The sequence below is a fragment of the Condylostylus longicornis genome, unplaced genomic scaffold, assembly GCF_029603195.1.
Source record: "Condylostylus longicornis isolate FDR11 unplaced genomic scaffold, ASM2960319v2 ptg000016l, whole genome shotgun sequence".
Lineage (NCBI taxonomy): Eukaryota > Metazoa > Arthropoda > Insecta > Diptera > Dolichopodidae > Condylostylus > Condylostylus longicornis.
The window spans coordinates 5,012,300-5,037,028 of NW_026577985.1; the positions used below are offsets into that span (position 1 = coordinate 5,012,300).

At 28.4% G+C, this 24,729-nt stretch overlaps 2 protein-coding genes across 2 annotated transcripts; one reads left to right on the top strand and one right to left on the bottom strand.

Moving 5' to 3' along the window:
- The first annotated feature begins 14,093 nt into the window (after nt 1-14,093).
- LOC129605968 (uncharacterized) lies at nt 14,094-16,078 on the top strand. Its single transcript, XM_055516008.1, has 4 exons — nt 14,094-14,532; nt 14,599-14,643; nt 14,755-15,633; nt 15,705-16,078. Exons 1-4 carry the CDS (start codon nt 14,094-14,096, stop codon nt 16,076-16,078), a joined length of 1,737 nt encoding a protein of 578 aa, XP_055371983.1.
- A 2,232-nt stretch (nt 16,079-18,310) lies between these two features.
- LOC129605969 (uncharacterized protein F54H12.2-like) lies at nt 18,311-19,527 on the bottom strand. The gene is made up of 3 exons (XM_055516009.1): nt 19,450-19,527; nt 18,735-19,366; nt 18,311-18,656 (listed from the first exon to the last, which is right to left on the bottom strand). The coding sequence occupies exons 1-3, from the start codon at nt 19,525-19,527 to the stop codon at nt 18,311-18,313; spliced, it is 1,056 nt and encodes a 351-aa protein (XP_055371984.1).
- Nucleotides 19,528-24,729: the final 5,202 nt, after the last annotated feature.

A 24,729-nucleotide genomic window follows, 5' to 3' on the forward strand; every position in this document is an offset into this window, starting at 1 on the left:
CCGCTTCATAAAAAATGTTCAAATTGGAATAATTTAATACAATTTGTGAAAATTTTACTTTAAATTCCATACATTTTGTAATTTTTGCTACATTATACTTAGAATTAATTATCGAAAAAAATGCCAAAGGTTTTTTTTGTCGCTCATGTAGAGTTCTGTTTTAATACATTAGATTAATTAAGTAAATCATATTTATTATATAAATTCTTTTTTATTCATTAACTATTGAATACACCTCGCACTTTTTCAATTACATATTTTATAATTGAATTTCGAGTTTCGAATAGATGTATAATTTTAATACATACAAACACATATATTTATTTTTCTCTTTCGTTAAATCTACTGCATGCAAAAAATTTCCGATTGCGTTACTTTTATTTCTAATTTAACATTACAAAAGTATATTAGCATAAGTATAAGTCTTAGTGCATAATATTAGTGCAAATTCAGTTATTTACAATATTCATTTCAAAAAACTAGTCATACGTTATGTTATCGCATAATTTCTTTAGAAAACATGTTGAATTGTCGATTTTTTTTCTAACATTCTAATCAAAATTGAAAAATTGCGGTTCAGCAATCCAGTAATAAAAGAAAATAAAAATAAAATTTTTAGTTTAGCTGTTATAATAATTACTAAATAAAATCAATTGTTATCCTTTATAAGAAAATAAGAGATGAACGAGTGAAATAAAAAAAAGGTTGCATAAAGTGTTTTAATCAAAAACAACTTAATAACCCGTTAATGAAGAAACGTAAGTATTTGGATCAGCATTTCAGATTGGTGCGGTAGTGAAATGCAATTAATTAAATAACAAATCTTATAATAAAAATACACTTCGTATTAAAAACTATAAATCACAATAAATATATCATCTTAAGAACAAATAAAATTGTAATTTAAATAAAAAAAACTCATATTATAATGCTATTACATTATAATATAATCCTGTATCAGGAACTTAACACTTCCAAATACAAACATACAAAAATTCAAGTTTTTCTAATATGACAAGAAATTTAGTTTTTTTGGCTTTTTTAAAATCCAACATATTAAAAAAACACTCCTATGTTAATTATAAATATCCCACTTTTTTAATATATATATATTTTTTTAAGAGTTGGTCTCTTGAGTGACCAAGACGTGAACAAAAGGAAAACAACTATTAAGCAATGGCTTGAAGGACAAAATAGTCCTGCCAAAACTAACATAAATAATAAAGAGTAAGTTATTTATTTAATAATCTAGCAATTATGAATCGTGATTATCTTTTTGATTGTTATAGTGATTGAAAATTAATATTTTAAAAAAATTTTCTGAATTTTTGAACTACACGACAAAATTAGAATAGAATTATGATATGTTGAATGATTTTAATTGAATTATGAAACTATCGTTAAACAGTGGTATTTCTTATTAAGTTTATCTTATCGGTATTAACTTTCCCAACTGAACTTTCAAAGTTTATCAAATACAAAATGCATTACTGCAAAAAATCTCTAAATCCTAACTTACATACACATATTCTTGTTGGATATAATAATTGATATTCAAGGATTTCGCAACAATGACAATAAATTTATATTGAAAGAAATAGCAGATCTCAGTTTAAACAACGGAATTCAACATTTTATTGTAAAAGTACCGCATAGTTATCATAATTTAGATTCTAAAGCAAAAATTACAAAGAAATGGTTAACAAATAATCATCACCGCTTCAAATGGTGTGACGGGATAACAAAATTTTGTAATGTAAACAATTTTCTTGAATTTTATATAAATAAACAAACTAGAATTTATGTTAAGGGGGAAGAAAAGAAGCAATAGATTTCAGGTCAATTGAAACATTATATTATAGACATGAATGAACATGATTCATTTACTATCAGAACTATGAGAAATCAATTCAAAAATTGTATTAGAAAATATTCTTTTAATCATGTTGGATGTTGTCCATTAGAAAATGTGTATTTATAAAAAATAAAACTGCTGACTTTAACTAAATAACTATATATAAAAAGGAAAAAAACTCAAATTTATATCAGTTTCAATAAGAAAGTGGAACAGAATTATATTATTTAAAAATGGATCTGTATAAGAAACCTAGATTTATGGGACAACTGAAGAGAGATATCAACTACGCCGTTTTTAAAATGAGAGTTAAAAGCAAAGATGATTCAAAAAATACTGGTACGTCAACATCATCTTCCTCAACACAACAAAGAAATGAATTGCTGAAACTATATATATACATATATATTATGTATAATGTATCATATGACACTTGTTTATAATTCAAAATAATTTTATATGTATAATATTTTTTTTTAAATTTTGTAAAATAAAATGTTTAAATCGTATAAAAAAGTTTTTAATTTTTCTTATAAAATTAAAAAACTGTAATTCAAACTTTGATAAATTTATCTCAAAGTTCGTTGAGTGGAAAGTGTTAGAGAAAAATATATATATAGACGAGTAAAATATTCTATTGCGTGGGAGTCAAATTTTATGTTTTAGATAACATTATTATTTATAACTCCTATTTCTTTCTACAGGATATAAGTTTCCTGGATGACATCATCATAAATTATAATTATAAATATCCAGACAAGAAATATAGTTTTAGTTTGTGTTTTTATTCATATCATGATATTTTTCTATATATTAATTTGTATATAGATGACATCATCAATTATAAATATAGAAATTAACTGATAAGAAAATACCATATGGTTTAAATATTCACAGATATGATTTTTTTTACATATGTTTATTTAAACTCTGGATAAAAGCATAATATATTAAAGTTCTGGATTCCTATATTTCCAGATAATATAATATTATTTCCTATTCCTTTTTATATTTTAACACATATCCTGGATGACATCATCAATTAAAAATAATTAAAAACCGAAAAAATAATATCCTTTTTATAGAAAATATTTAGTACAAATACATTTTAACAATATTTTAATAGAAATCCTGATTAGGTCTAGAAAAAACCAAAAGAAAAAATAATGGCAAATAAAGTTTTAGATTCTCTCAACAACTTAAACAAGTTATTGCCAACAAAAAAAATATATGATTTACAAGTCAAAAAATAAACACAAAATTTAGGAAACGTATTATGTGTGAGGTAGACAGCACGTTTTCTACCTTCTTACCAGCAATAACATAATCAAGATGATGAACATGCCATCAACATACGGATTTGTAATCCGTGAAATTAAAGGAAAGTCTGTGGACCTGGGGTTTGTAGAAATTGATTCACTAAAAAACAGAGCTTTTGCAGAACTGTATGATGATGAAGATGATGACATCTACCCGTTAACCCAAAAATAATACCTTAAATAAATTTTTTGTTTAAATTGAATAATAAAAAATAAAAAGTTACTTATACATATTGTACTGATAAAAAATTATTTTGTTTCATTTATATTATATTCTTAAGGAAAATATCTATATCCTGAAATATCCTTGTTTTAATTTTCTGAACTTTTTTCTATATATAAAGCAAGTATTTCTGCTTTACGAATCATTTCACATAGAATATTTAATTTGTACACTTTAACGTAAAAGAGAAAATTTTAACATAAAAATGAATAGTTTGAGTATTTGTACAAAGTGTGGAATTTCTATAAGATCGTCACATTTAAAAAGGCATCTTAGAACTATACACGGAAATACTGAGGCTTTTGTATGTATGTAGTATTTGCAGCAAAAGTTTTAACCGTTCAGGAAACTTGAGACGTCATTGTAAGCTCCATGCAAAAGAACACCTTATACAGGTATAAGGCGAAGATACTGTTGATTTATCAAATCAACCTAAAATATGTAAAACAGATTTAAAAAAAAAAATATTACCTGTGAAATCAACTCAATTAAAAGAAGAGGAAATACGTTATTGCGACCATTGAGAATTAAATGTAACACGCAAATATTGGCCGTTTCATATTAGAACAAATAGCCATAAATCTAAGTGTTTAATTGTAATTGGAGCAGCTTTAAAATGTATAAAAAATGCATTTGAAGGGCGAATAGTAACTTATATTAAGGAAAACGATGATAAATCTATATTAATTCCAAGAGATTTTCTCTTAAAGATAAAAGATGAGTTAATCACGAAAATTAAAGAAGACATAAATACACATATTTCTATTAAATTTAATATGGAGCTGTTTGCCCAATTTTTTAAAACCTCAAAATATTGATGATGAAAACAATATTGAAAATCAAATAAGTATAAAATCATTCAATGCCAAAATGCATGCAGTCAATCAAAACAGCAAAATTGAAGATGTTTATGATGATATGGTTAATGGAATTGTACCTTAAAGTGAGGAATTCCAAGAAAAAGGTAACTTTCTCCAGAGCAAGAAAAAATTATTAGAAGAAGCATGGAAAGAGTTAGATAATATCCTAGCAACAAGTAAAACTTTAGGTTTGAGACAATTACCTATGACAGACGAGGAAAGGAGAAATTTTTGGAAAGACCCCCTTCTTAATAAGAACAAGAAAAAAATAAAACAAATCAAGATAAAAAAAAACACTAAAACAAAAAATAAAAAATTAAATTTTTCGACGTTAAAAAGGTTTAACAAAAGCAAATTTTTTTTATTGTCAACGTTTTAATATTAGTAGGTATATTAACAAGAAGATTCACCAAAAAAAAAAAAATGGATCAGGTAAATAAAAACTTAATTTTTTTTTTTAATCTTAAATTATTATATGACAAGTATACACGACTAGTTTTATACAGTAATAAGTTGAGACTCAAACGGTATTGGTTATGTAGTGTAAGTACACTACAAAAACCATGGAATAAAAATATTATTTTTTCTATTAGATCAATTTAATAGAGACGTTCTTTATTAAATTTACGGAATTTGTGACAAACTTTACAAATACATTTATTAGAAGAAACCAACCTGAATCCAATATTGAAGCAGTAGTAGAAGAAACTATTCAATTAAATGTTAAAAAAAAAAATATTCAATTAAGAATCTTTTAAAAAATGGTAAGTTTTTATAATTCAAAAAATATTTTGTTTTATTTTTAAATAATAGACATTTTTCAACAAGGTACAGGCTCAAGCCTTGTAAACGTTATACATCAAAAAGAAAAATTTAACAAAAAATTTGGTGTTATAACCAAAGAAATAACATTTAAATTCGAAGATTTTGAAAATAAAAATGGATCTTTGTTTGACCATCTTAATAGATGCTTTGAAAAACTGATTTCAATCATAACAGAAGGTTTAGAGAAGCAGGATTTTATTGGCATAAAGATATCAATACCAAGTTTGGAAAACACCAAACCTATCGGACTAAGTTTTAGAAACATCCAGCAACTAGACTCAAATTCCATTTTGGGAACACGAGTATTTTTTAAATTTTTTTACCAATCGTAGATCCTTGTTTTTTAATAAAAAAATATTAAATTAATAATATAAAAAGAGTACTACAAAAGACACACAAAATTTAAAGTTCAACTGAGTCTGGTTGAGCGGTATTCTTTTTTAATACATAATATTATAACGCTAAAGTTATAACATAAAAAAATATTCTTGTAAAAAATATGAATGACGAACTTTCTCCAGAGCAAGAAAAAATTATTAGAAGCATGGAAAGAGTTAGATAATATCCTAGCAACAAGTAAAACTTTAGGTTTGAGACAATTACCTATCACAGACGAGGAAAGGAGAAATTTTTGGAAAGACCCCCTTGTTAATAAGAACAAGAAAAAAATAAAACAAATCAAGATAAAAAAAAAACACTAAAACAAAAAATAAAAAATTAAATTTTTCGACGTTAAAAAAGTTTAACAAAAGCAAATTTTTTTATTGTCAACGTTTTAATATTAGTAGGTATATTAACAAGAAGATTCACCAAAAAAAAAAAAATGGATCAGGTAAATAAAAACTTAATTTTTTTTTTTAATCTTAAATTATTATATGACAAGTATACACGACCAGTTTTATACAGTAATAAGTTGAGACTCAAACGTTATTGGTTATGTAGTGTAAGTACACTACAAAAACCATGGAATAAAAATATTATTTTTTCTATTAGATCAATTTAATAGAGACGTTCTTTATTAAATTTACGGAATTTGTGACAAACTTTACAAATACATTTATTAGAAGAAACCAACCTGAATCCAATATTGAAGCAGTAGTAGAAGAAACTGGGGAAAACGCTCCTAATATTGAAACAGCACTAGAAAAAACTGGGGAAAACGTTCCCAATATTGAAACAGTTCTAGAAGAAGTTGGGGAAAATGAAAATGATTTAAATCAACAAGGTACAGGCTCAAATCTTGTAAACGTTATACATCAAAAAGAAGTTGGGGAAAATGAAAATGATTTAAATCAACAAGGTACAGGCTCAAGCCTTGTAAACGTTATACATCAAAAAGAAAAATTTAACAAAAAATTTGGTGCTATAACCAAAGAAATAACATTTAAATTCGAAGATTTTGAAAATAAAAATGGATCTTTGTTTGACCATCTTAATAGATGCTTTGAAAAACTGATTTCAATCATAACAGAAGGTTTAGAGAAGCAGGATTTTATTGGCATAAAGATATCAATACCAAGTTTGGAAAACACCAAACCTATCGGACTAAGTTTTAGAAACATCCAGCAACTAGACTCAAATTCCATTTTGGATTTGAGTCTAGTTGCTGGATGCATTTTGTAAAAGAAGATTTTTTAGTATAAATAGTGCAAATTTTTTTATATGAACACGAGTATTTTTTAAATTTTTTTACCAATCGTAGATCCTTGTTTTTTAATAAAAAAATATTAAATTAATAATATAAAAAGAGTACTACAAAAGACACACAAAGTTTAAAGTTCAACTGAGTCTGGTTGAGCGGTATTCTTTTTTAATACATAATATTATAACGCTAAAGTTATAACATAAAAAAATATTCTTGTAAAAAATATGAATGACGAACTTTCTCCAGAGCAAGAAAAAATTATTAGAAGAAGCATGGAAAGAGTTAGATAATATCCTAGCAACAAGTAAAACTTTAGGTTTGAGACAATTACCTATCACAGACGAGGAAAGGAGAAATTTTTGGAAAGACCCCCTTCTTAATAAGAACAAGAAAAAAATAAAACAAATCAAGATAAAAAATAAACACTAAAACAAAAAATAAAAAATTAAATTTTTCGACGTTAAAAAAGTTTAACAAAAGCAAATTTTTTTTATTGTCAACGTTTTAATATTAGTAGGTATATTAACAAGAAGATTCACCAAAAAAAAAAAAATGGATCAGGTAAATAAAAACTTAATTTTTTTTTTTAATCTTAAATTATTATATGACAAGTATACACGACCAGTTTTATACAGTAATAAGTTGAGACTCAAACGTTATTGGTTATGTAGTGTAAGTACACTACAAAAACCATGGAATAAAAATATTATTTTTTCTATTAGATCAATTTAATAGAGACGTTCTTTATTAAATTTACGGAATTTGTGACAAACTTTACAAATACATTTATTAGAAGAAACCAACCTGAATCCAATATTGAAGCAGTAGTAGAAGAAACTATTCAATTAAATGTTAAAAAAAAAAATATTCAATTAAGAATCTTTTAAAAAATGGTAAGTTTTTATAATTCAAAAAATATTTTGTTTTATTTTTAAATAATAGACATTTTTCAACAAGGTACAGGCTCAAGCCTTGTAAACGTTATACATCAAAAAGAAAAATTTAACAAAACTTTGGTGTTATAACCAAAGAAATAACATTTAAATTCGAAGATTTTGAAAATAAAAATGGATCTTTGTTTGACCATCTTAATAGATGCTTTGAAAAACTGATTTCAATCATAACAGAAGGTTTAGAGAAGCAGGATTTTATTGGCATAAAGATATCAATACCAAGTTTGGAAAACACCAAACCTATCGGACTAAGTTTTAGAAACATCCAGCAACTAGACTCAAATTCCATTTTGGATTTGAGTCTAGTTGCTGGATGCATTTTGTAAAAGAAGATTTTTTAGTATAAATAGTGCAAATTTTTTTATATGAACACGAGTATTTTTTAAATTTTTTTACCAATCGTAGATCCTTGTTTTTTAATAAAAAAATATTAAATTAATAATATAAAAAGAGTACTACAAAAGACACACAAAATTTAAAGTTCAACTGAGTCTGGTTGAGCGGTATTCTTTTTTAATACATAATATTATAACGCTAAAGTTATAACATAAAAAAATATTCTTGTAAAAAATATGAATGACGAACTTTCTCCAGAGCAAGAAAAAATTATTAGAAGCATGGAAAGAGTTAGATAATATCCTAGCAACAAGTAAAACTTTAGGTTTGAGACAATTACCTATCACAGACGAGGAAAGGAGAAATTTTTGGAAAGACCCCCTTGTTAATAAGAACAAGAAAAAAATAAAACAAATCAAGATAAAAAAAAAACACTAAAACAAAAAATAAAAAATTAAATTTTTCGACGTTAAAAAAGTTTAACAAAAGCAAATTTTTTTATTGTCAACGTTTTAATATTAGTAGGTATATTAACAAGAAGATTCACCAAAAAAAAAAAAAATGGATCAGGTAAATAAAAACTTAATTTTTTTTTTAATCTTAAATTATTATATGACAAGTATACACGACTAGTTTTATACAGTAATAAGTTGAGACTCAAACGGTATTGGTTATGTAGTGTAAGTACACTACAAAAACCATGGAATAAAAATATTATTTTTTTTATTAGATCAATTTAATAGAGACGTTCTTTATTAAATTTACGGAATTTGTGACAAACTTTACAAATACATTTATTAGAAGAAACCAACCTGAATCCAATATTGAAGCAGTAGTAGAAGAAACTATTCAATTAAATGTTAAAAAAAAAAATATTCAATTAAGAATCTTTTAAAAAATGGTAAGTTTTTATAATTCAAAAAATATTTTGTTTTATTTTTAAATAATAGACATTTTTCAACAAGGTACAGGCTCAAGCCTTGTAAACGTTATACAACAAAAAGAAAAATTTAACAAAAAATTTGGTGTTATAACCAAAGAAATAACATTTAAATTCGAAGATTTTGAAAATAAAAATGGATCTTTGTTTGACCATCTTAATAGATGCTTTGAAAAACTGATTTCAATCATAACAGAAGGTTTACAGAAGCAAGATTTTATTGGCATAAAGATATCAATACCAAGTTTGGAAAACACCAAACCTATCGGACTAAGTTTTAGAAACATCCAGCAACTAGACTCAAATTCCATTTTGGATTTGTTTTCATCAGTTTCGCAGTCAAATACAAACTTTATGCTGACCGATTTATTGGAAATAATTGTGACAATTGTTAAAATACCCTCAGGTAAGGGACGTGTTAAAATGACTTTTTTATCAGACGCGGAGATTTTAAAAAAAAAGCCCAAAGTATTATTGATAAAGGTGAAACAACAGATAATACTTGTTTGCCAAGATCTATATGGATTGGTAAGATTTTCGCTGATAAGGTTAACGATTCAATAAAAAAAAAATATTTAAGAAAGAATTCTAAAATTTTAAATTTGAAAGTAAAAATGTTATGCAACAAAGTCAAAATAAATGTTAATAAAAAAAGTGGGTACAATTCAGGGGATATTTTTAAACTTCAGAAATATTTGACAAATTACAATATCTTTTTGTATAAAAATAGACAAAATTGTAACGAAAAAATCGTTTTTCGGGATACAAACATAAAAAGAATAAATTTATTTTATTTAGAAAAAATGAAACATTTTATAACCATAAAAAATGTTTGCAAGTTTTTCAATAAAAATAAAGAATGTGAATTTTGTTTTGAATTGTATGACAATAGACACATATGTTCATTGAAATGCAAGTATTGTTTAATAAACCCTCCGTGTGGTTTTATAAATGATAACTTTATAAAATGTTTGGAGTGTAATCGTGGTTTTAGAGGCCAAATATGCTTCGATAACCATAAAAAAATAAATTCCTACAAGAATTTTACTGTATATTCACAAATACAGATTTGTCAAAAATGTTTTAAATTTTCGATTTACAAAAACGCGAGCATATCTGTAATGAAAAGTATTGTGCAACATGTGGAAAATTTGTTGATCAAAATCATTTGTGTTATATTAAAAAGTATAAAAAAAATCCTCCTAAAACTTTTTCAATTGTATTTTTTGATTTAGAATGTACTCAAGACAAAACAATTAAATCAGCATCTTTACATGAACATAATTTATGTGTAGCTCAGTTTGTTTGTAATTTATGTTATAAGAACGATGGTAATTTCGAATGTACTAAATGTAAAAAACGGACACATATTTTTGAAAACTGTGTTGAAGAAAATTGTGTAACAAAATTTGTAAACTTTCTGTTAAAAATTACTGCCGACCAAACATTAAAAATTTGTTGTATAGCACACAATTTTAAAAGTTATGATGGTCAATTTGGGGTGCAAGGATTGAGGACGCGAATACATAGCCTATCCCAATCAAATGGCAACCTCACCTGCCCGTGGTGCTCCCTGCTTTTACGAACGAGGCTCTGCCGACCCAGTATCTGGGGGTATATCCAGATCACCCTCTTCTAAGGGGTTATAATACTTAGAACTGGTCCTCCTGGTAGGGGGTTGGGCGCAATGCTTACAACTTTGCCTCGTAAAAAACAACCTGTAATGAACCTGCAAACAAGGCCTCGGAACGATAATAGGATTTTACGGTACAGACCAACGCATTCACTCACGGATATTGATTTGAAAATTTCGACATGGAATATTCTGACAATGTTGCAGCCTGGTAAAATGGCTGAAATAGCTGCACAACTACTAAAGTACAAAATAAATGTAGCTGGACTACAAGAAATAAGATTCTCCGGGCAAGGAGAAATAAAGAAAAAAGATTACTCTTTATTCTATAGTGGAGCAAAGAGGCCCGGTCAGTTTGGTACTGGCTTTTTCATTGACAAAAACACAAGAAACTCTATATTAGAATTTGAAGCAGTAAATGATAAAATATGTTACATGCGTCTAAAGGGAAAATTTCAAAATATGTCCTTTATGGCAGTGCACGCTCCCACTGAAGATGCTGAAGAACAAATAAAGGATGAATTTTACGGCACACTGGGGAATTTCTGTAACAGAATCAGTCGTCATGACATTATCATTCTTTTAGGTGATTTTAACGCCAAGATAGGCCAAGAAAGCTTCACCTCCGATGTGTGTGGAAGGTACTCCCTACACGATGCCACAAATGAAAATGGTATGGGAATTTGTAATTTCGCAGCAAGCATGGGTTTGTGGATCAGCAGTGTATCTTTTCCCCACAAAAATATTCACAAGCAAACATGGAAAATTCCCGGATCTACAAATGCAAACCAAATTGATCATGTATTAATTGACAAACGACACGCAACATCAATAATTGACGTAAGATCATTTAGAGGTGCAAATTGTGATTCTGATCACTTTTTGGTCGTTGCCAAACTGAGACAGAGAATTTCAAAAGTAATAAACAAGAACGCTTTTAGAAGAACCATCTGGGACACTGGAAAAATAGTAGAAAACTTAGAACTAAGAGCGAGCTATCAGAGCTCTATGGCAACAAAACTGAACAGCTGGCAATACAGTGATGATGAACCTGTCTCCGAAAACTGGTCGAAACTAAAAAATGCCGTAACTGAAACCGCAGAACGAATAATAGGCAAAAAAATTACAAGTAATAACGATTGGTATGACCAAGAATGTGCAATAGTCAATGAAATCAAGAACCAAGCGCGTACTAAATACCTTGAAAGGCCTACCCGAAGTAATCTCTTACGCTATCACGAAAAAAGAAAAAATGCTAAGCAAATTCTAAAGCGTAAAAAAAAAACGAAATTGAGACAGCAAATAGAACAAATTGAAAACGACTTTAATCAAAATAAAACGAGAAACATGTACCAAAACATAAGAAAACAAATAAAAACATTCAAGCCCAGGACAAACGTCTGCAAAGATAAAAACGGTGCAAGAATAAGGGAAAAGGACAAAATATTGGGGCGATGGAAAGAGCATTTTAACGAAGTGTTAAACAATAATAATCTAGATCCAAACGTAGGAAATGATAGCACCGAATTGATATATTACACCGTTGAAAACGAGATTCATCCTCCCACTATATATGAAGTTGAGGAGGCTCTCAATAGGCTAAAGAACAATAAATCCAGTGGCGAGGACTCTATTGTGGCCGAATTATTAAAATATAGTGGTGTTGAACTGTGCAACAAAATGCATGCCTTGGTCGTTCAAATCTGGCGGAGCGAAATTCTACCCAAAGAATGGCTGACGAGTATAGTTGTTCCCATACACAAAAAGGGCGATAAAACAATATGCGACAACTACAGGGGTATATCGCTTCTAAATGTTGGCTATAAAGTATTTACGAACATACTCTACAAAAAAATGAGCGCTCTCGCAGAAGAAATCATAGGGGATTACCAAAGTGGTTTTAGAAAGAATAGATCCACGACGGACCAATGTTTTATACTAAATCAAATTTTCGAAAAATTTTATGAATTCTCTGTTGATATACACTGTCTTTTTATTGACTTTAAGCAAGCTTTTGATTCCGTGTATAGAGAAAGGATATACCAGATACTACAGAAAAGCGGTATTCCTAAAAAACTGGTTGATTTAGTTAGATGTACCCTAACCGGAACATTGGCGAAGGTACTTATCCAAGGAAGTTGCACTGAGCCCTTCACTGTTGCATCGGGGGTAAAACAAGGGGATACGTTATCTACTTTAATATTTAACTTGGTTTTGCACGAAATTATAAAAGATATAGATCCTGGAGGTTCAATTTTTAATAAAAGTACACAGGTTTTGGCATATGCAGACGACGTTGTAATAATAAGTACAAGATTAGATGAACTAAAAAACAGTTTCGAAATATTAGAGAGGCAAGGAAAAAATATTGGACTAAATATTAACCCAGAGAAAACTAAATATATGCTGCGAACAAAATCAACCAGACAAGGTCAAGATTTAATTTTGGGAAATCAGCGCTTTGAAGCTGTAAAAGAATTTAAATATTTGGGAATGATTTTTAGTAACCAAAAAGACGTTACTGTAGCAGTTCAAGAACGAATTCAAGCTGCAAACAGAGCCTTTTTTGCCCATACAAAACTTTTCAGATCCAGGCTTCTAACGCAAAGCTTAAAATTGAGAATGTACAAAACACTTATAAGACCAATTCTCACATATAATTGCGAAGTGTGGACTCTGAAATCCACAGACACAAATATGATTGCCTCCTTTGAACGTAAGATATTAAGAAAGATTTTTGGCCCAATAAGGATGGAAGATGGAACCTATAGAATTAGATATAATGATGAGCTAGATAGTTTAATTGATGGCCAAAATGTAATACGTTTCATAAAATCAAAAAGAATACAATGGTTAGGACACGTTGTTCGCATGCCAGAAGAGAGAGCCGTGAAAAAAGCTTTTAGTCGTATACCCCAAGGAAACAGAGGGCGCGGGCGCCCACGTAAAAGATGGCTAGAAGCAGTAGAAAAAGATTTACGCGAAATGCAAGTTAACAATTACACACAAATAGCGAAACAAAGAGATCGTTGGAAGGCAATAGTTGCAGAGGCTTTGGTCCACCCAGGACTGTGACGCCGAGAAGAAGAAGATGGTCAATTTATTATAAGTGAACTTTTACAGCGTAACAAACCTTTGGTACCAATTATGGGAGGGAATAAAATTTTAAAAATAACATTTAATTACAATATTTTTTTTATAGATTCTCTTAATTTTTTACCAATGCCTTTGGCTAAATTTACTTCTGCATTTGGTCTTCATCAGAATGATGTTAAAGGGTATTATCCCTATTTATTTAATACAAAAGCAAACTATAACTATATTGGAGAAATTCCAAGCATTAAAATGTTTTCTTTAAATAACTTTAACTCACACGAGTTAGAAAAATTTTCTTTATGGTATAATAATCTAAAAAAATCAAATTATATTTATAACAATAGAGAAGAATTAATAAAATATTGCATTCAAGACGTAAACTTATTGCGTCAGGGATGTTTAAGATTTATGGATAATTATCTTCAATTGTTGAATGTTAATCCTTTTTTTGAAACCTTTACCTTAGCACAAGCTTGTTTAACTACATACCGTAAACATTTTTTAAAAGAAAAAACCTTAGGTATAGTTCCAATTAACAATTATCGTAAAAAGAATAATCAATCTTGCATTGGATTAATGTGGCTTGAATTTAAAAACCAGGCCAGCTGTGGTAAAATTCAATATGAATATGTTTTACCAGACTGTGGATTACAAGTAGACGGTTTTAATCAAGATACTAACACTGTTTATGAATTTTTAGGATGCTTTTATCATGGGTGCGAAGACTGTTTTTTCAACAGGGACTTCGTTGTTTATGGATTTAAAATGCAAACTAAGTTTGAAAATACTATGTACAAAATAAATTTTTTAAAACAAAAAGGATATGTTGTATGTTATGAGTGGGAATGTAAATTTAAAGATTTATTAAAAAATAATCGAAAAATAGAAAATGATATAAAAAATACTCCATTAGTTATATTTACCCCGATTAATGCTCGAGATGCTATTTTTGGAGGTCGTACTGAAGTATTTAAATTATATTATAAAATCAAAGCAAATGAAAAAATTTGCTATTACGACTTTACTTCTCTTTATCCATATGTGAATAAAACTTGTAAATACCCAATAGGTCATCCAAAAATTTATAATTTTCACGAATGTAATCAATTCAAAAATGATATTAGTAAAATAGATGGTTTATTTAAATGTTCTGTTTTACCACCACAAAATTTATGGCTTCCAATACTACCAATTCGCGCTAATAACAAAATGTTAATGGTTTTATGCCGCACATGCGCGGAAAGGGAAAATGTTGTATCCAAATGTACTCACAATGATACAGAGAGGATGCTTTTTGGCACTTGGACAGATATGGAATTAAAATTAAGTGTGAAATATGGATACAAAATAGTAGAAATACATGAATTTTGGCATTATGATTGTGAAACTTATGATCCGATATATAAAACAGGTGGACTTTTTACTGACTACATGAACTATTTCATAAAATACAAGACTGAAGGTTCGGGTTATCCAACTGGTATACAAACTGAATCTGAACAAGATGCATATATAAAAAATTTTTTTGATAAAGAAGGCATAATGTTAGATCAATCCAAAATTTCTCTAAATCCTTCACTACGAAATCTGGCAAAACTAAAGTTGAATTCATTTTGGGGAAAATTAATACAACGAAATGATCGTCATATAACGACTGTTGTACAAAACATAACACAATTTCATAACTTGATTCATTCAAATGGTGTGTCAATAATGGATATATTAGTTGCAAGCAAGCATCAGATTTGGATTAGTTGGAAATACAATTTTCCTGAAATGAATCCTGTTCTTAAAAATCAATCTTTAATAATTGGAGCTTTTACTACGGCGCATGCTAGATGTCTACTTTATAATGAAATTAGCAAAATTGGTAAAAATCTTTTGTATTGCGATACGGATTCTATGATTTTTGTTCAGCAAACTGAGAATGAATATGATTTAAAGATAGGTAAAATTTTGTAGATATATATATTTTTTCGTATAATTTTGTATAATTACAAAAAATTATTTGCTTTATAGGTACTTTAATTGGAGATTTAACTAACGAACTTGCATCATATGGAAAAAATGTTTACGGTACAGAATTTGTATCAACAGGTCCCAAAAGTTATTCGTATCGTTACTATAATCCTGATACAGATAAGTTTGGAGAAGTTGTTAAGTGTAAAGGAATAACAAGCACTAAAAGTGAAACATCTTTGAATTTTGAACACATGAAGGAAATTGTTACCGACCCTTTTGGATGCAGTAATTTGTATTTCACAACAGTTAATAAAATTAAACGCCAAAAGCATTTTCAAGTAACATCAGAAGATGAAAAAAAAAATTTGGATTTACATTTACAAAACGAGTGTGTCGTAGCAACTTTGAAACAATTCCTTACGGATTTTTAAGTACTTGGTAAGAATTAAATTCTGTATAAATTGGTAAGTTGTTCTTAATAAAAATTCATTTTAATTTCAAATGTCCACAAGAAATATGGAAAAAAAATATTTAATAGCTGACTTACAATTCATTGTTGGAAGCAACAATCAATATTATCTAAAGGAAATGGCGATTAACCACAACAAATCAGTTATTACTACCGCGTATTACTTTAGACCTCCTTATCCATATGAAGAACTTTCTGTTGCAGCACAAAAACAAAACAGTTGCAACAGAGATAACATAAACGGTTTGAGTTGGAGTGATGGTCTAATTGATTACAACTGTATCCCTACTATCATTGAAAGTTTTTCGATTTACAACAGAATTTATGTAAAAGGACTTGAAAAGAAAACATTTTTGGAAAAATATTTGCCGAACCAGATAATTAATTTGGAAAATAATATACCAGCTTTAAATAAACTAACAAATTATGAATCATTTTGTCAAATCCATTTAAATTCAAATAGTCATAATAAACGTTGTGCTGTAAAAAATTGTATTAACATACTCATGCATTTATTAAAACAAAGTAAAATTTGATTTAAAAAAAAGAATATGTTTTATTTACATGTTATATTAACGTTACATATTTCAGAGTCATTAGTTAAATTAAAATCATACAAGTAGCAAAATATTTGTTCTGCCATAAACATAGGTACTTCGTAGAATAATCTGCTATAATTACATTGGTTAGGTGAAAACTGCATTGGAATGTAAAAGTCGTCCTGAGATAACTTGGTTACACCCTTTTCTTTGCATTTTACAAAGTATTTGTGAATATATGTCGCAACATTATCACTAGCATTGTTATTATAGGACATTATGGCTTGTATGTAATCCAACATTTCATTCAATTTCCAATATTCTTCTTGTTCAATATTAAAGATTTTTTTGTCTTCTTGATTGAACTCCAAGATGCTGCAAACTGGTTGATCTTCGTTCATTATTCGAGCTGACTCCATATTCTTGGCTTGCTTGTAAAATGAGTGCCATTCGTTATAAAAAACTTAAACTGGTTTCTTACTATTCCGATGAAAAACTATTTTTGACTGAAAAGTGTTGCAATCAAAACCTATTACTACTTTGCACGTTTGTTTTGTATTCAAAAAATATGTGTAAGAGAGTAGTAAATTTTCCATTTTAGATGATCCTTTTTTAGATATTTTTGCTAGCTTCTTGGAAGTTGTTGCTTTTTTTTTAGAAGACGTTTTAAGTCAGGTATCTCAAAACTGAATAAATCGTTTAAAATATGCGGACTGTGGTATTTATACTTTTTTTTCAAAAACTATTACTGTGAAATCGGTTTTCTACATATTTGTAACGTGTTGTTTATATGTGGCGTATACCTGAATATTTTCTTAAACAATTTCATAACAGTTTTGTCATTGACATTTTGATTGTTACGGTTAAAAATATCCAGGAACCTTGACATGCTATAACCTTTACATCTGTACCATAAATATACGCAGCAATATTGACCACAAATTTCTGAATAGTCCCCTTGCAATCGTTTGTAATTGCAGACAGTGTAAGAACTTTTTAGAACTTTTTTTAAGAAATTGTGAAGCTCTTTTTGAACAGGTGCTTGTCCATACGAATCAAAATATTCAATAAATCCATTTAAAGGTACAAAAATGCATATCCAATGTTTACCTGGTTTAGTATGAACATCAGTATTTACCACTACAAATCCAGGTTTTTCAAAATGCTTAGGAAGCTTGTCTAGGGGAAAAATTTTTGTGTTTGCTGATTACACGACAATACATGTTTAATTTCTAAAGTGTTCATTGTACTGATTAATCGGCTGATTCAAAAGAAATAATATCATAAATCTTAGTATTCTCTTTTAAATAATGTTTTAAAAATTGCATGCTGGAACGACCATTTGTTATAATAACATCAAATTTTTCCATAAATCCGCGAAGCTCTTTGTTTTCTTGCTCATTAAATACATTGCCGAATTTATAGTTTTTTGTGGTATTTGGCATAATTTCTTTTGTAGGAAATTTGTAGTTTGTTTCCTTGGTGATTATTTTGGAATTTCCTCTTATTCCAACACATGTAACATTCTTAACAAATATATAATCGGTATTATCAGAACAAAACGTCAAATCGACAATTGCACAAGTTTTTTTAGACATGTTTGTTGTGTAGTGTACAACACTTGATTAATTTTAAGTTTGTAAAAATTGTTCTATTTATACATTTGTGTAGACATTGCAATTTTTGTCTATTTGAACGTTGGAATCAAATTCTCCATAAATAAGTGCTGTTAATGTAGATGGAGTTGGTTTTGATAATCTTGCTTCGATTCTTATAGTTCCTTGATTAAGTAAACCTTGGCAAATTTCAATACCCGATGCATCTGGTGTTAAATCAAAAGCCAATAAAAAGAAACCATTTGCAAACATAGATTTTGTTATTTGATGTCCTCTATCGTTATGATAAATTCCTGTTCCAGAGAATAACGTATGATAAGCTCTTGTATTGCAATTATTATCATCAGAAAAACTTGTTTCTATGGCAGCGTTTGGTACTTGCACACTATTAACATAGAGCATGAATTGTGAAATATCAAAATGCTTAAAATTGTATGGATTTTTTTATCGTTTTCCCGAATACCCTGCATTTTCAGTCATGCAAAAAATAATCGTGTTTGGTAATTGGCCAATAAAAACATTATCTAGCGAAATTGACGAACTATTACTGGGGATAGTAAAATTTTTCACTTTCACTCTTTTATAATGATATTTAGCATTTGATTTTTCTAGAACGGCATTGTGAGCTAACAATACACTAGGATTTATTGTTACGTGCCGCATAAATAATTTAGCCTCTACAATTTTAAATTGTGATTCATCAGAGTCATCCGCAAATAGAAAGAAATCTGGTTTTTCTAATGTAAAAAGAATTCGAATATCCACATTATTTATTAAATGAGTGGGTTGATTAAACATATCCACATGAAGTTTTCCCATAAGCTCAACAACGTTACTATTATGATATAGTTTTTGACGTTCCTTTGAACCATTATTATCAGATCTAGCTATATTCGGCTTATCTAAAATCCATCCAGCACATTCTAAATGAGTAGTTGCAGCATCAGTTCCATAATTTAATAGAGATTCAATATAAGCTCTATAATGGTAATTTCCATCTGATGGAGTAATATTTTTACCATTAAGTTGTACGTTACATTGCTTAATCAGAGAATGCAAAATATTATTAACCACACTCGGTTGTTGAATTGTTTTCTGGAATTGAATTGTTGAATTAGGAACGAAACAAATTCTATTATTGAAGGGTTATCCAGAGAAGCAATGGGATTGTATGACACCTCCTCAGATTTTAAAATATTGGTTTGTATTGGCGGAGTTGCAAATAAATCTAACTCTGATTTCATGCATTCATTCATTTTTTTCTTGTTTTTTTAATTAAAAATATCTGTTTGGTGAATTTTTCTGCGTTTGCTCTTGGCTTTACGTTTCTTTTTATTTGAATGAGTTAATCTCGTTGCATGAGTTCTTTTTATAGTCCTTCTTTTTATACCTCTTCCATACATTTCATTCAATTTGTTTACAGCTCGGCGTCTTAAATTTTTTAGTGCTTGTTTACCTCTATCTTGTAATACTTCTTTTGGATTTGCTCCAGCAGCAATATCAGATAAAGCATTAATTCCAGTATCTAAAGTCTCTTGTTTTACCAAATTTAAGCCAGATGATATGAGTGGTTTTAAATATTTAAACAACCCTCCAAAAAAACTTCCAAGTCCACGACCTCTTTGATATTGCACACTAGACTGCACTAACGGGCCAATATCATCAATACCTCTACCTGCTTGAATTAAATAATACTTGTAATACGAACGATTCATCGTATAAGAATAAACCACATGAACCTGCCCACTTATTTATATCTTTTGAAATGCAATACAATTTTTGTAGGTATGTTACTTCTGGAGAAATTTATATTATATCCAAATTTATCGCAAATTAAAACTGAAATACTATCAAAGTTATCTTTGTCTATACTGCAATATTGAACTTTTTCAAATTGTATTATTGTATCCGCAAAGGGATTGATTGTGTTTATAGTTTTCATACATCTTGTCATTGTATCGCCGATATATTGCGGTTCTATTATATCGGTATAAACAAACAGCATATCAGTTTTTGTTTCCGGAGACGTCAACAACGTATTTGCTATTATATGATAAACCTCAATAATTTTAGTTTTATATTTTTTAAGTTCTTTTTGTAAAACGAGTGCTTGTTGAAAACATGTTTTTAATAAAAAGTTTACTGTATACCCAGTACCAGCCAGTATTCGTATTTCGACCACAGGTCTTTCACTGCATAGTTTTATGTACTCTGTATGAGTGGTATCTATTTTAAATTTGTTATCCAAAACATAGTTAACATCATTTGAAATAAAATTGTAGATTTCCCATATCAATTGTTGCTCCACTTGCTTTCTGGTGTATCCTGGATTTGGAGAAATATTTTGAAACAGCGTGGGTAATAAAAGCGTTTTCCAGTCACATCGTAGTTCATTTTTATTATAAGGAATATAGGTTTTTCCAATACCGATGGAATTTTTTTCTGCTGTTCCAATAAATATTACAGCAGCTTTTTCGTAAACTTCTCCAAATGTATTTGGAATAAAATTGTTCAAAAAAATTTCAGAAATTCCCACTTTCCAATTACTCTTGTTTAACTCAAAATGCTTTGGGAATTTATTTGTAAATTTTGATAAAGCACTTTCTGGAAAATATTTTATTGAGGCATCACTTAATAAAGTTATATAAAAATCCTCTTCCTGATTTATTTGAATCGTGTCCATGGTTGGGTTGATGAACCAGAATCAGATTTTACTTTTGTCTTCTTACGTACAGGAAAATTCAGTTTTAGCTGTTTATCGTCTGCTTTTGTAGATGATCGAAGTACTCGTTTTGAAGGTTTTTTAGGGCTTTCAATAGGAACACTTATAATATCTCCTGAATCAGTTTCAAACATGCGCACATTTGGTGTATGAATAGATTTGCGTGGCTTTAAACGTGCACCTTCCGAAGCTACTGATAGTGCTCTATCTCGGTGAAATGATTCGTCTTTCATAGTATCGTCAAAGACATCATCCTCGTCTAAACTCCAATTTTCAATTGGTTCAAATTTAAAAAGCTCCTCTTCAGGTAAAAATGTAGTTTGTAAACCAATATTTTTTTGGTATATATCATCTGTTTGAACACTAGTATTTTTTGTGCCGGTTTTACGCGTGTTTGCGTGCCTTTAGACTCTAATAATATTGGCTTATTTAATGAGTTAACAGGCGTCTTTGACATTCCTTGGCGTTTTTTGTTACTAAATTTCATCAAGTTTTGACGATATAAATACCATTTCTGATTATCATTTAACTTTTTGTTAAATAGAATAGCTTTTATATTTCTATCAATATCCGAAAGTTCATTATCGTTTATGATATTTTCTTTTAGTTTATTGTATAAGTCTGGTTGAATAACAATCATCCGTTGCAATGTGTTGTTCATTTTGTATATTTTGAAATTAGTTTTCCTAGTAAACCCGATAGAACTGTACCGATTAACATTGGTAAAAAACCACCTTTTTGTATAATGAATTTACGTTTAGCGTTTATAGATTTTTTTGGGCAAGCTAAATATCGAAGTTGACTTTTATATTTTCTTATTCCCAATAATTTGTTTTTGGAAAGTTTTGTATTTCCATTAAGAATGTTCAATGAAATTTCACACAAAGTTTTTATCACCTCAGAGTCACAATTCTTTATTAAAATATTTCGAAATTTTGTTTTAGATTTTTTTAACGTATGCAGTATATGCTGGTTTGCTATCAAACGTTTCAAATTTCTCACATAACTTTTTATTTTTTAATTGATCTAGTGTGCAAAAGCACACACAACTTTTTATTTTATTATCATATATATCAGTTCTGAATTGAAATAAATCGTTTATACCTTGCGTCAGGTCTAAAATAATATAGCTATATGGCTTCGACGTCGTCTCATTATATAGCTTTTGAAATTCTTTAATGTTTTCTGGTACTATTTGTCGTGCCAAAGGTAAAATTTGCGATTTATCTCGTGGATTTTTAAATAGAACCAAGTACTTTGCATTTAACGATATATCTCTGCAGAATTTTCCTTGATGAAAAACATTTTGTGATACAAGCATGATTGATAGGTTGCGATGATGAGATCCTTTAGTAAAAAGTTCGCAAACTTTTTTACTGTAAGCATCAATCATTAAATCATCCAAAATAATCATTGTTGCAATATTGCTATCATTATTTAAATTTTCTGGAATTTCATTAAAATATTCAATTTGGGTAAAATTTAGGTTTTTCGGCATTGCGTTGTTTTCTTACATCACATAATATGTTCTATTTCAGGCTGAATTAATTTATTCATTTGATTGATCAAATTACAAATAAATGTTGTTTTGCCTGAGCCAGACGGCCCAGCTATTATCATTGTAAACGGGTGATGGAATTGAATCATGTTTTAAACACAAACTTTTTGCAGCTCTTGATAATAAAATCTTCCGCTTATTTCTTTACCCTTCAAATCGTGCAGTACAAATAACGGATAAGGTTCTCTATTTATAATTTTATTTACTATAAAAATTTCTTTCGTCCATTTTTCTGTCATGTTCAAAAGTTGCTTTTTTTCTACGTACTCGTACTAAATCTCCGACAAAAATGTCAACAAATAATTTAGGGTCTTTTTGAAAACGTTTTTTAAAATTGTTGTAAATTTCTTTAGTATGTTTTAATTCAACTTCTGCAGGACGAAATTTTGTGGTACTGTGTACAGAAATATTGTAACTTTTAACGAGTTGCGGTAAAATGTCTATGTATCTTTTACTAGAACTTTCTGTAAAGAACCTGAACATCTTTTCTTTTAACGTTCTATTGAATCGTTCAACCACAGCCGCTTTATTTGTTGATGCTATTATTGGAAATCTTTGTTTGATATTATTATGTTGTAAAAAACTTTTAAATATTATATTTTTGAATTCTCTACCTTCATCTGATTGAACTGTTTCTGGTTTTCGTTGACTTTTTAATATAATTTTACTAAAGGCTTTTGTAACTTCAGATCCTGTTTTTTGTTTTAAAGGTACTACCCAAGCAAATTTCGAAAAAACATCAATTGCTGTTAACAAAAATGTGTAACCATCATTATATTTTTTAAACATTTTTAAATCACAAAGATCTATTTCCCACAACTGATCAATTTTTTGAACTAGGTAATGATTTCTTGGAAACTTTGTTTTTACCGGGTGATGTAACGTATAAGTTGGTTGACTCCTCAACCCAGCTTGAATTTTTTTCAGAGATATTTTATCATGTTTTAAAGCCTTGTGAAGTTTACTAATTGAACCATAAAGGTTTTCTGTATCTTTATCATAATATGTTTTAAGTATTTTAGAATTGACATTACCCATATTAAAAGCAACTTGTAAGCTTCAAATCTTTATATAAAAAGAAAACATTACAGAAAATTAACTTCTTATATATTATATTTTCTCTAAATTTCTAAAAAAAGTCAAATTTTAATAAAAAAATTTACAAAATGCGTTTCTTAATTCGACTAACAGGTATCGGTTTTTTATTCAAAATTTACATACATTCTGTTTAACTCTATAAACAACAGATTCTTTATTCATTCAAAACTTACATACATCCTATTTAACTCTATAGATAACAGATTCTTTATCCGGCTGGAAGACAAAAAATTTTATATCTTGGCATGCCTACGTTTACGTTAATATTCCACCACGATTTATATTTTTCTTTTTATTTTGCTTTTTATTTTTTAAAGCTTTTTGTTTTTTTATATTGGTTTGCTTGATCAAGTACTACTCGAAAAATATTTTATATCTTAGCATGTAAGCTACGCCTACGTTAATATTTCACCACAATTTATATTTTTCTTTTTATTTTGCTTTTTATTTTTTAAAGCTTTTTTTGTTTTTTATATTGGTTTGCTCGATCAAGTACTACTCGAAAATATTTTATATCTTAACATGTAAGCTACACCTACGTTAATATTTCACCACAATTTATTTTTTTCTTTTTATTTTGCTTTTTATTTTTTTATTTTGCTTTTTATTTTAAAAGCTTTTGTTTTGGTTTTTTATATTAGTTTCTTAGCAAAAGTGCTACTCGTAAATACCCTTTCACTCACTCCAATTTTTTTTTATATATCGTCGGCAAAACTGTGATACCACGTAACTAACAATTTTTTCAAAATTTACTTTTTTGCATTTTTGGAAAGCTTACGTTAAAATACATTGAAAAAAATTAGCTCTAACAAAAATTTAAAAATATAAATATCCTTAAATCGATATTTGTGCCACCTCGTATCTTAGAGTGCAAACAAAAATGACATGTGCTGCCACGTATCTTACTTGCGTGGTTGCACCGTTTCAGTTTTGAAACAAATGGGAAATGAAAAAAGGGATTTTCCCCAAATACGTGTTTACACAATAAATCGTGGTAGCTCTTGCAAATATTAAAGAAATTTGAACCTGTAAGTTGTTAAAAACTCAAATTAATAATTTTAAATTAATCTCAAGTAAAAT

What these genes read in the sequence shown, in the direction of transcription:
- LOC129605969 (XM_055516009.1), bottom strand. Translation starts at nt 19,527, where the DNA reads ATGAATGAATGCATGAAATCAGAGTTAGATTTATTTGCAACTCCGCCA. An exon ending in ATATTTTAAAATCTGAGGAG is followed by an intron (nt 19,367 to 19,449) that starts GTGTCATACAAT and finishes ATTCAATTCCAG; the next exon opens with AAAACAATTCAACAACCGAG. An exon ending in TGCATGACTGAAAATGCAGG is followed by an intron (nt 18,657 to 18,734) that starts GTATTCGGGAAA and finishes CTATGTTAATAG; the next exon opens with TGTGCAAGTACCAAACGCTG.
- LOC129605968 (XM_055516008.1), top strand. Translation starts at nt 14,094, where the DNA reads ATGGATAATTATCTTCAATTGTTGAATGTTAATCCTTTTTTTGAAACC. An exon ending in TGTATGTTATGAGTGGGAAT is followed by an intron (nt 14,533 to 14,598) that starts GTAAATTTAAAG and finishes ATACTCCATTAG; the next exon opens with TTATATTTACCCCGATTAAT. An exon ending in AGATGCTATTTTTGGAGGTC is followed by an intron (nt 14,644 to 14,754) that starts GTACTGAAGTAT and finishes AATACCCAATAG; the next exon opens with GTCATCCAAAAATTTATAAT.